Below are 12,889 nucleotides of genomic sequence, written 5' to 3' on the forward strand. Positions count from 1 at the left end.
CATTAAATAGCATAAATACTATTTGAATTCAACATTAAGGCAGCTGAAAAGCAAGGGGAGGATTCTGGAGCTCATGTGATGAAGTCCCACATGGAATGCGTTGTGACATAAAGACCTTGTGATCCTGTGTTGCAGCTATGACTGAGAGCAGATCTCTCTTTGAGGCCAAAATTCTAATTCTTGGATCAAAAATACTCAATACTTGGATCAAAAATAATAGTAAGAAAACAGATGGTATTCCCTCAACCGTGACCAGAATACCTGTTGCAAAGAATTACTCTTTCTAATTTTCAGAAAAGATTGCATCTGAGTCTCGATCTCTTAGCTGACAATAGTGCTGGGAGTCTCTTACATCTGGAAGCTCAGGACATTAATTCAAATAGCAGATGAAAAAAACCAAACCCCCAAAACCCAGAAAAACCTGGACAGGTTCTTTCTTCTTTGTTATTAGGTGAACTTGAGCCTCTTTTCCTAGGTAGGAGAACTTTTATAACCCACACATGACAGGGAACCTCAGTACCTCCTTCAGAAAGGTCGTAGCAGCCACCTAGAAGGGTTGACCCAGTTGTATGGGATGCTAGAGTCACCAAAGCTGTTAAAAGCAGAGTGCTTCCATTTGATCTCCAGCCTCCTGTGCCTCAGAGAGGCTGCCCATAAGTTGATAGCCACTTCTGGTTGTATCTGTCCTCCGTTTCTGTCGCAGGCCTTTCTCAGTGGGTGTTTGTAGTAGGGCACACTTTGGAAAAAAAGAGCCTGGATTACGTACAGAGAAGCTCCTAAGCTACAGAGAGTTGAACACTGATGCTGCTTAAGGCGTTAGCTGTCCTTCAGGCTACTGACCACCAGTTGCCTGAGAGGAGGAATGTGTGGCCTTATTGCAGATGGGCTGTATGACACAGCAGGAATGAGACTAGGCAGCTAGTCTTCCTAGGAAAGGAGACTAAGGAGGGGGAAAAGATTAATTCAAAACCTTTTCAGCAACAAAGTCCTAATAGAATGGGAAATCAAAGAGCAAAGATTGAGTCATTTATCAAACAGCCAAATGCGCTGTAGTGCTTCCCAGTGGGGGCACAGTCTGCTGGGTCTTGTGTGTCGCACTGGGTAGCGCTTTTTTTACTGAGTGCATTGTGTGGAGATTCAATATCAGTTTTCTGTTGCTGCAGGTAATCCTGAGCAATTATAGGCTCTTGTACAGCTGAGGTGCTAATGCATAAAAGATTTTTAAATGTTTCAGATCAGAATTTGTGTTTTAACAGGGCAGCAGGCAGTGAAACGGGAGAAACAATCGATCTTTGAGGAAAAGCGCTGCATTTTTCATTGATGTGAACTCCCATCTAGAATGTTGTTACAGCTTCTTGACAAATGTTTTCTTTTTTGTTAGTTTTTTTTTTCTTAGGTTAGGGGTTTTTTGTTTGTTTGTTTTTGGAGGTGTTTTTCGTCCCCTGTATAGAAAAGTACATGCAAAGAGAGAGCCTTATTGAAAAAAACGCTTTAATTAAACTTACCCTCGTCAAGTCTGTTTCACTAAGTATTTATAAAATACTTGCTTACTGCTACAGATCTGTACTCACAGACGTCTGCTCAATGGCTCGCACAGAACTCAGCTGTTCTGCTTGCAGTAGTGTAAAATGGTGTAAGGTCTGTAGATTGGTAGGCCACTGAACCCATGAACTCAAAGGATTTGGGAAATGGGGTAATATCTTAACCAGTAATGTAAAAATCTTCCTCTGTAAATTCCTGCCATCTTGTCTGTTGTTTCTCTGATGGTATGCACTCCTGGGATCCCCCACTAAACTGTTCTCAAACAATGCAGGCAGTTTGTTCTTGTTGAAATTGCTGATTACTGTCTCAGAGGATGGAGTCACAATTGCTGACAGTTGTCATGGATCTTTTCCGAGAACAAAATGACAAATGTTTACCAAGGAAGAAGTCTCTTGACTGTAACAGCCTTCCTAATCTCAGGAAGACGCCAAGTTTTTCTTTGGGTGCAAGGTGTCGAGGGACTTGGCCATCAGATTTCCTTTGCTATCCTAAACCATCCCATGATGGGAATGAAGCTGCAGTAGCAGTGCTGGTTAGCACTGGGCCACTTTGCAGCTGCTTCCCAGGCTGTTGACCAAGTGATGGCATTGCTATGGCTGCAATCCATTTCTGCTGGAGGAGGGGTCGCTACTGTAGGAATGGGCAGTGGAAAATCTGCCATAAATCCATTTTTTAAATTTTCCTCTTATATAATGTGTCAGTGCAGCTGGTGGAGGGTTACTAAGGATAGCATGGGATTATAATAATTGTATCAATTCTATATAAATATACAGTTGTACATTTATATTGTGTATTAATTGAATAAAATTGTGACTGTATTGATGACGCCCTACCCTGTTACTGTTTATTGGCTGACCCTGTTAATTCTAGGGGAGATGGTGAAATTCTGGCTGCAGATGGTGGTGGGCTGTTTGACTTGGTTAAGCTTAATTCAGGAGGGAAGTTAATGTGAGTTGATATGATAGCTTAAAGAATGTGTACCTGTTCCATGGAGAGGTGATCTTTGTACCATCTTATTCACCTGTACAAAGTTATCCAGACCTTCGTTAATATCACAGGGACAGTGTTGAAGTGACTCTTTACATGGCTCCCAGTGGTGATGCAGAGTGTGGATCTCTGCTTTATTACAAGTTTTTGACTGAAACAAGAGCCTGGTGTTGGTCCCCTGTAATCCACCAGAGGAATACACTTGGTATCACTTATCCATGCTTAAAAGGACTTGGATCTTGCTGATTAAGAATGTGGGATTGATGGATGAGTCATTAAATGGAAACAACGCTTCTTAACAAGAAACTTAAGCTAATCACAGTCTGGATTTATATATTTTCCACGCTCCATAATCTGTTTCTGTTCTTGACAGAATTTCAAACATAGCAAGAGATTTGATGCACATTGATGTTACTTAACATTAGTATCTTGGCTAGATGCAGGTGAGCAGCTTAATGGCTGCTCTGTATTCTGTCTAAATGCTTTAACTATTGAAAGGCAGTGTAGTGTATTTATTATTCCTATCATATGTCAAAATAAATTCATTTTAATATGGAGCTTAAAACCACGCATATATGTCCAAAGTGGTTTTCCTGAGCTCATAGAGCATAACAAGCCTGTAGTTTATTGAATACATAAATTATTATGTCTGATAACATAAGAACTCTGATTTTAGTAGAGTACAGCCTGGGAGGAAGAGAATGCAAAATATATTAGTGTTTACTTTTAAAAGTGTCAGTGTCAGCCCAGAAAGATGAAAGCCCTTGTCAACCTCCCTTTTGCTTTTTGCTGAAATGTATTAAAATGCTCTTGCAGTTTACATTACATTGCATCTTTAGCACGAAATGGTAGATGCTGTTAGAGAGTGTGAATGATGGTATTTTACTTGTCTTTCTGTTAATTCTTTATGGAAATTCAGACTGTGAAGAGTGGGCTAGTTTTTATTATCAGGTAGCTTTTTTTAGTGTGTTGTAAGGATAAACAATTATGTATTATATCTTTGGTTCTGGTACATTCTCTTCGTCTAAATAAAATGCTGGGGAATGCTTTTGCTAGCGGGAATACCCTCTGCATTCCTTACATTTTTTTGGGGTAGATATTTAAGTATTTAAAGCCATGCAGGTTTTAAATATTACAGAATTAAAAAAATATATACGTCAAACTAAGCTCTTCCCAAAGTCAATTTTTAATCGTTACCGCTGTTCCATATCCTGTTTCCGTAAGTCTCTTTCCATTTAAAAATAAATAGGTTTTGTCTTTTTGACAGCTCTTTTTGAGTTGTCAGAGCGGTCACACGTATGTTTTAAAAGCAATACTGGAAAATGTGAAGCAAAAGACTTTTCATTCCGTGCGAAAACTTCTTCTCTGTGAAAAGAGAACGCGCAAAGACAAAAAGCTGTGTACCTAAAGCAAATTCTACAACTCCATATGTTAAGTGACCTGTGAACTGAAGGTTAGTTCTGCTTCAAACCATTAATACCATAGGAGATGCATTCAAAGCAAAAACTCTTCGAGAGAGATTATGGGGACATTAGTCTTGACAGAATTCTTCAGTGAAGCTGACCATTTATACTGTTGGGCCTGAAAAAACAATTTACAAAATATTTCATAAATTGAAAAAATCGGTCACTTCAGAGTAAAGCTGATGCAACTAGCATTTTTGGTTAAATATTCATTCAATTCAAAATGTGTTTTAAACAGGCTACTATAATTTCTGCACGCAGCAGTGGTCACTATTCAGTACAGTTAGAAGAGAAAAAAATGAGGAAACAATATAGCCCAGCACAGATTAGGCTAATGAAAGCATCCGAGGCAGGATCTGCTTGCTCTTGCTTCCTGGAAATACTTCTGTAGGCATTGTAAAGACTTACATTGGCCTCTGGGTCATGTCTTAATCTGGTTACCCTTCATTTCCACATTAGGTTACGTACTTTATGGGAAGAACTATGTTCTTCAACTTTTTATATGTAAAAAGAGACAGTGATTGCAGCTAACATTTAAGCTGAAGGAGAATCATCGTTAGTTGTCAACGTTTGATGCAAGCCTATTGCTGTAATATACAGTCCTGCTCCTCAGAATAGTTGCTGCTTTTTGACTACTTAGGCTAGAGTGCACTACTTTCAGTCATAAGCAGTTGCAGTATCAGATCCTTTAATTTATTAGGGGTTATTAGCATATCTGAATTTTAAACCATTATTACATATATATCACGGTGCGGTGTGGGAGTGGGGCAGTAAAGGTGAGGTTGACTTAGGTCTTATCTGCGCTGAGGTTAAAAAGAACATGCTGGATTCCACTAAACGCCTTTGAGCCTCCTTTTTTACAAGCAAAGTTCCCATGGGTATGCTGAAAAGCGTTGTGGTCTGGGCTGTTGGCAGCGCTGTAGTTCTGTATTCCAGCAGGGCTGGTGAATAACTTTCTGGTTTTGAACCCCAATGGTGTCACAAGGTAATTTGTTTTATGGATGGAAAAAGTCCATGTCCCTGAAGGAGTTAGCGTGGCGTTATTTTAAGTGGTTGGCCACAAAATTCAGGGAGTAGGACTGTGAGAGAGAATGTTAATGACTCAGCCTGAAAAGAGCCTTAATAGAGAGCAGGTCTCCCCAGTGATCTCATTTGGCTCCAGATAACCTAAAGAATACACCTAAGACTGTAAAAGGCTGCCTTGCAACTTTTGCTCATTTTCATGATCTCTATGGATTGCATAAAAGTGTTAAGTTCTTGAAAGAACAAAACAAGAACAGACACAAAAAGGCAGATAAGTTTGAATTACTACACCTGCTCTGTTTAGTCTTCTATATGACTTCCATATATTCCTTTAAAGCTTGCCTTGCTATCTGCACAACTTTGTCTTCTCCTTGCCTTTATTTAGAATCCTTTATCAGCTCTGGAGCTGAAACAGTTCATTGAAACTGCAACAGAGCAGTTTGTTCTACTCCCTAACTTTTATTGCTGTGGACAAGAGTTCTTCTGTGCCATTTTAATGGAAAAATTGATTTTTTTTTTTTTGGGTACTCGGATCTTTTCTATGATAATTCTTTTCTGTGTTAACCAAGATTTATTCCATGATTGGTCTCTACTTGGTGGTGGACAGAGTCACTTGGCTTTAGAATTATAAAGAACTTTATGTCAAAGATTAATCATAAAATTAACTTTAAAATATAATACGGCAGAGTATCCTAAAGAGCAAAATGCCTTCCTCGTTTAAATTCTAAACTATTTTAAGCTTTTTGCTTAATCACTTTTAGGTGTCTGAAATGCTTGGTGGTTAGCTCCAAGGCTGCTCAGTGCCTTATAACAGTTGTCATTGTAAAAGGGAGAAAATCGCATGCCTATTGCATGTTCAGACTGTTATTGTCCCATTTGCAGTTTGGCGTATTTGTCTTGAATCATGAAAATTGGGGTGATTCTGAAGTAAGGGCATGTTTAATACAAATGGCATGCTAAAAGGTGTCAATAGCAAATTCCTACACAGCTGGCCAAAGCGTAACAGCACGCCCGAAGCGGCGTTTGTAAGGTGGCTAAAGACAGAACTTCTTGCAAACAGGAACAGAGAACTCTCTAAAATAAGGACTTTCCTTTAAAGCTTAATTTATAAATCCTCTGGCAAACCAGGTTTCCTTAAAGCAGTTAAAATAAAGTTGGATTTTTTCATTTTTAGGATTTTATTTAGGATCATTATTCTTCCTCTTAAAAAGTCTGTTCTGGTTATTTTAAAGAATAACAGGACCACCCAATTTTCAAGTATTTCTGACTAATTTTAGCTAAATACGCTCCCACTAAAACAGTCCCTCCAGTGAACGTTTTCTTGTATATAACAAGGTATGGCTAACCGCCTTTTAAAAATTATTGAAGGGGACGAGGATGATTTATTTCAGTTTCTCTGATTTTTGGTAGTGTTTTGCCCTCTGTGTTTTGAAAATAACATTTTGCAGCCACCATTTATGTGTACAGTTAAAGGAGACGTTATGTCCTGAAAGGTAACTCCAGGCTGTCCGAGAGCAGCAATTTGTGACTCCTTCAGGAGCTTAAAGTGCAAGGCCTGAGCAGAGAGGTTATTTTTCTCTCCTCTGCGCCGAAGCAGGGGCGCATGGGGGAGCATACCATCTCCTGGGAGCGAATGCCTTGCAGCGCTTTGTGTAATCTCTTCTTTATCTGAGGCAGAAGGCCAAAAGGGCAGAGCATTGTGCTGTGTGCTCGCGGTGGGGGGGACTTGACGAAAAAGTTTACGAGTTTCCAGATGATTCTCCATTAAAAAAAAAAAAAAAAGGATTATTGTCCCAGAAACTGTTCTAGCTAGTAATTTCTACACAGAATTACTTAAAAGTAACTAGAAGTGGAAATGAAAATGGTGAAAGCATCGCTTTACTAGTTTATGAATGCGTCTGAAAATGAGTCATGTTATCCTGAGAATGATGAAAATATGTATTTTTGTTGAAAATGAGATTCTGTTGCGATGGATAGTGTGCTGGTGTTTGCTAGTCAGTTCACACCTTGGAGAAATATATAATCTAAGATTTTTTACTGAGAATGAATGCTGTAATGATTTGACCCGGGGCATATTTGCTTAGGATTGCTGTGATACTGCCATTGAGCAGACTGTCTGCAAAGTGCACCCCACTTGCAGGAGGAGTTCACAGTCCTGGTCCCATTTTCTTGTAGCGCCATACCTAGAATTTTAGCTGAGTGGCTTACAACATCAGAGGAGGATTTTGAAGCAATATACTGCATACTTAGTGCATGTTATATTAACTAGCAAAACCTTAGAGAAATGGTTACACTGCTGCCAGCCTGATTTAGCAGGCTTGCAACAAAACGTTTCTCAAGAGCAGTAAGGACTGCCATGGAGACCGAGTGGTAGTGAGCGTATCAGCTGCCTGCGTCCTCTCGCTCCACTGGCTAGCTCCAAAGCTGTTTTATCTTTACTGCCTCTCTTATTGTTGAGTGTGTGACTAGAGGATAAAGTTTATGAATTAATTGCTAAGCACTTTTTTGCAAGTTTTGCAAGTTTCTGGGGTGCGCGTTGGAGACGCTGCTCTCGCAGGCGGGCAAACGTTGGCATTGCAGGTCCCAACTGCTTTGTTTTCTTTTCCCTTTGGCTGTTTCAGTGGGCGGCGGCGGGGGGGGGGGGGGGGGAGGCCGGCGCTGGCTTTGCAGCCAGGCAGGCGGTGGGAGCAGCTCCTGTTCCTTCCCGAGGGGCTGCAGGGGGGCGGAGGTGCTGAGCTTGGGGCCGGCCGAGGAAGTTGCATCAGCAGCATAGCAAGCCGGGGGGGAGCTGCGCGCTGCGCCTGGGAGCAGGGCCTCCCCGTTCTCACGCTCCAGGCAGCGGGTGACGGGCTGTGGAAAACGTTTCCTGAGAACGCTTACGGTTCGTAAAATCGCCCAAAAAGAGGTGGCGTAAGATGGAAGCAATGTCAAGTGAAGTTAGCGCAGGGACCCGGGCATCAGTACTTTGCGTTGCCTTGACAAAATGGGTGTTACGGAATCTTTTTTTGCACTGAAGTTGGAGCAGAGGAAGCCTCGACATGAATCCCCGCTCCCCAGCTCCAAGGGCGAGAGGTGATAGCTACCTGAGCATAAAGGTAGGTTGGACGCAAATGCAGCCAGGGAAGTAGTAGCTGCTTTCTTCAGACAGTAAAAGGTTGTGTTTATGGATGCCAGTGATGATTTTATGATTACTCTAACCAAATAATCTAGATGTTCAGGTAGCCCTGCAGTAAATTCTGCGTTTTACATCTGGTTTTTCTTTCTCACCGTGAGAAATAAATGAAATAAATACAGGGGAAACTTCCACATTTTCCAGGAGTATCTTGGTCCCTGTGGCTAAGTTATAGGGGAACGGGCAACACGTCATCCTGATGTCTGTCTTTTTGATATCCTGATTATAAATTGTTACTCATCTTTAGAACTGAGCCCGTTCAACATCTCACTGTGGGAAAAGTAGGATTTGGCACCCTTGGAGTATAGCCAAAGACTTTATAGAGTGGAACTTCCCATTTGGCTTAAAGAACAGGTATGGCTTAGTGAAACGGGACATTTTTTTCCGTGTCTGAGAAGTGGCAGAAGTTCCCTTTGTGTTTAAGTATGAGTAAGTACAACAGTACTGGTAACTACAACAGGATTAGTTGTAAATTTTTTGAGAAAATTTTGAATTTGTAGACACTCCAGTGGATGAAGATCTATTATCAGCAATATTTTACATTTATACTAAATTTGGAATAAAAGTACAGGGAGACATTTGCAGTTATGAGTAGGAGAAAAGCATGTATTTTTCCCCCCCTAAAGTTTATGCGTTAGATTTACAAGCAGAATAATGCCTGAAAACTATTTGAAAGGAAAATAAAGTATGTTTAATATCCCCAAATGTTGCCATTAAAAAGGAAATTTTAAGGAATGGACAAATCCATTGATATTTCAGATGAGGCAGTAGGGTTGTATATGGTCTCTTTACTTCAAGATAGCCACATTTGGGAAATCCAGTTGATCTTGTAACCTCAGAAGGGAAAGACTGCTGGTATGGAGGTTTCTGTTTTATTCTAGAGATCCCATCTAGCCCCAAGCCCTGCTTTGAAAAAAACTCACTGCAAAGGGTGATGGACTGTGCAAAAGATAATGCTGATTATGTTGGTCTGTTTGTGTGCTGATCACTTCAGCCAGACTGTAATTGGACCAGTGGATGTTTTTGCAGAATGTTATTGTTGTATGTTACTGTTTTAGGATAAAAATAAAACTTTTCTGGCTTGGTTAAAATAGACCTTGTTAAACTGTCAGTCTCCCTGTATCATCTATATGATGCTGGAGTATTATCACAGTGTTTTTTTGTTTTCAACCAAATGAGAAGTATGCACACTTCTTGAATATGCGTGTATAGCTTTTGTATTTTTCCCTCCCTTTGCTTTGCTGTCTTGCTAACAGGTTTTAGGTATTGGTGCTGAGGAACCCTTTTTGATGTCATATCACAGATATATTTCTCCCCAAATTGCAGGGAGAAAAATCTGGTGCTCTCATGAAACTCGCATTCAGACCATTTGATCCAACGTTATATGTTTCAAAATATGATCTTATATTTCAGGGTTGGTTAATAGGTTTTGCCTTCTGTTGAAAAGCATTTAATAATCCTGGTAGTTTTTTCCGGAAAGGTAGAATTAAATGGAGAATTCTTGTAGGGATGCCTTGCCGCTGTGCATTGCCCAGGGTTGTGCCTCCCACTGCCCCAACCTGAGTTAAGATCTGCAATCGTTAACAAGCCTGGGCGGTCGGAAAAGAGATTTGGAGTCTGTTTGGCTGCTTCTGGAGACCAGGCTTACCTCAGTGGGACTAAAACTGTTACTATAGTCTTGTGTGCAGTAACACGGTATGTAATGATGTCCCATGCCGTGATGATATTCTCAATCCATGCTGCAATATCTGTTCTGTTTCTTGGGAGTCTCAAACAAGATATGTGTGTGGCCATCCAACACCTTGGGCTTTGCATGCTGAATGTGCTTGGAATACCTTTTGTATCACCAGTCCTAGCTGTGTCTGCACTGTAAGTTGTCTGCTTAGGAAAGCAGTCCATGTTTTCTATATTGAATGTTATTAAAAAAGAAAACAAAAGACTTTTGTTATCTTCTTGATAAAGCAGTTAAATCCAGCAGCTGATTCTCCTTGATCTGTCCTTAACCTCAGAACTGGTCCACAACTTCAGAAACTGGTTCACGTTCCTTAACATTCAAGTTGTATTTCAAGCCCCATGTCTCTCACTTAGATGTGAAGTATATTAAGAGTTATGAACCTGTAGTGTTTCCCCACAAAGTCATATTATACTCGTCTTCACAAATAATTTTTTAATAATTGTGTTTTAAATCTCAAATGAGAGGAAAAAATAATGGATATGTTAACACATAAATAGTATCAGGAAAGTTGTAAGCAAGGATTTAATGTTCGTATTGTTTATCATGCAGAACAAAGCCATATCCAGGTGTTTCCTTTAAAAGCAGCATCTGGTCAAAATGACCTTTTTTAACTTGACATCTCATTGGACCTGTTGTTTTGCCGACAACTTAACGTAGCTGCAGTGATCTTCCTCACTCCCTTTTTAGGTGAGTGGGAGTACAGCTTCTTTAGCAAGTTAGTGGCAAGAGCTGGTGCCCATAAACGTTCACTGGCAGCCCAGATCCAGACCGTTTGCTTTGGACGAGACCCAATAAATGGATGATAATCTGAAAGTTTTAAAGTTGACTTTGTCCCTTGCCAATCTTTTCCCCATTTTGCTTTTGGACTTGCAGCCACCTCTGGAGCTGGGAAGCTCGTGAGTCTTTGAAAGCCATCTGTTGCTGCTCGCTCTCATCCTTGGAACAAGGAACGACCTGAGTTTTTTCTGGCTAAATTAGTTGAGGGGAACTGGCCACTGCAGCAGATTATTCCGTGGCTGACCTGTTCCCAGTCACAGCTCGTTCTGCAGGTCCCTGCATAAAAAGCAGAGACAGAAAACTTTGTACCCGAGAGGGAGCTCTGGTTACTGTCCTTTGCTTTGCTTTATTCCCATTTTCAGAAAAAAACTCTTTCTGTACTTCTGCTGTCCTCTCTCACTCAGTGTCCCTGGACTAGTATTCTTTACTTCTCATTCATGTATGATCCAGAAGGGAGTAGGATACAGAAGTGCACGTTCTGCATGTAAGCTTAAAACAGGAGAGTTGGTGGTCAAAATCATACATTGTTAATACTCTTATCCTCAATTCTTTAAAAAGTTACAGCCCGCTCCCCCCCCCTCCCCCCAGCTTCCTTTTGTCACAGAAAACTGAGGTCAGGTAGCCTTGAAACGGGAGTGGAGAAGCTGCCAAGCTGTACTGCCTTCTGCAGGGATGGGGGCGAGGAGATACCGAGGCCCTTGCCGAAGTGCAGCCCTGTACACTGGAGACTGAAAACATTCAGCCTGAAGCTGGGGCTTGTTCTAAAAAGCAGCTCCTAGAATTGTGGCCGTTCAGCGGCCATTCGTGCTGAAGTACGTGTCGTCCCTGGGAAGCTCAGGTTGTAGCGGAAAAAATTACAACTTCCCCTCATGTTTTGTTCCTTATTTTCAAAGTTAGACCGTGGTTTTGCTTCTATTCTGGAAAGTGCGTGCCTGCGTAATCTGTCGTGGTGAGTGTGAAGGGGCTGTTTCCCTGCCGGAGGGCAGGAGGGTTCCCGCCGTGCTGGGAGCTGCGTGTGGTCAGCGCAGTCTGCAGCGTGGTCTTGCTCGGAGGCACTGGCTTCAGAGCTCCCGCAGAGGAGTGGTGACTGAAAGCTGCAGCCAGCTTTCAGTACCTTCTTTTCTTATGTGAAAAAATAACCTTATTCAGTAACCTATTTTGCTAACAAACATCTTGGTGTCATCCAAGCCCGCTCAGAGCAGCCAGCGTTATCTGTATTTATACTGCATGTAGCTGCCCCCCTCTAGTGTTAGCGTGGATTCCAGCAGGGCCAGTAAGATTTACCAGGTAGAGGGCAGGATCTACTTCCTGCTGAAATAACTTGATGAGGAAGAAGGATGCCGCTGCACTTTGAGGAAAGTAGATTTTACAGGGTACAAAGACTTGGGCGTATTTCTTGTGGAAAACTCTTGGGAAAGTTAGTGATGAGCACCATTGTAAAAATAATCAGTGAGCTGCTCGGTGGAGGGTCAAGCCAAGTGAAGGGGCAATGTATGAAAAAAATATATGAAAAAAGATCAGAGCCTCAGAGCCTCAAGTCAGCTGTTCAGGCCTCTTTAGTTGTAAAGTCCCCTCCACACCCCTGTGGTTGCTGGCTAAGCTGTGCCTGGATCAGCGTCAGAGTGCACCGACTCTTCCCAGGACTGCTTCTCTGTCCTGATTTATAAAACCAGTATATGAGGAGGTGGAGTTGAGCTGAGGATGCTTCCAAAACCACAGACAAGTTTGAACTGGGCAAGGTAATTGTAGTTAAAGTGAATAGCATGAATTATTCGGAGCCCTGTTGTGTTGTTGTGCAAATCCAAGTTTCTGCGTTTCCTCCTTTTATTTTTTTAAGGAAGGAGAGTATTCTTTCCTCATCTGAAATGGAATTTACCTTTTCTTGTGCCATTCTGTAAATTAAGGTTATATTTTGATGCAAAAGTAGCTCCTAATAAATCAGAATTGCTGAGTATATAACTGTAGAGTAAATAGATGGATAGGTAAATAAAATCTTGGCGATCTCCATTACAATAGTAGCATAAAAATCTTGATTATCTACAATTTTACATTTTAATACCATATATTTATTATTGAAACCCAAGAGTGATTTACTAATGAGGCACGTGAACACTGGATATTGCATGTATTCAGTGTTGCTTTTCATAGCACGGTATGGAAGCGTATAACATTGAAGAAAACAGACACGCA

General features: G+C 41.1%; 1 protein-coding gene across 10 annotated transcripts in view; it reads left to right on the plus strand.

Moving 5' to 3' along the window:
- PLEKHG4B (pleckstrin homology and RhoGEF domain containing G4B) overlaps positions 1–12,889 on the plus strand; it is a 100,560-nt gene that overhangs the window by 25,573 nt on the left and 62,098 nt on the right. Inside the window, exon 1 of one of the 10 annotated variants that reach the window (XM_068931331.1) lies at positions 7,619–8,110. The exons of 7 other annotated variants lie outside the window; for them this stretch is intronic. In XM_068931331.1, the coding sequence (XP_068787432.1) occupies positions 8,054–8,110 (57 nt within the window). In that variant the 5' untranslated portion in view covers positions 7,619–8,053. Of the gene's footprint in view, positions 1–7,618; positions 8,111–12,889 lie in introns of those variants that run through there. 2 more of the 10 variants (XM_068931332.1, XM_068931333.1) reach the window with 2 other exon arrangements.

This window comes from Struthio camelus, chromosome 2 (assembly GCF_040807025.1).
Source record: "Struthio camelus isolate bStrCam1 chromosome 2, bStrCam1.hap1, whole genome shotgun sequence".
In the NCBI taxonomy this organism is placed as follows: Eukaryota; Metazoa; Chordata; class Aves; order Struthioniformes; family Struthionidae; genus Struthio; species Struthio camelus.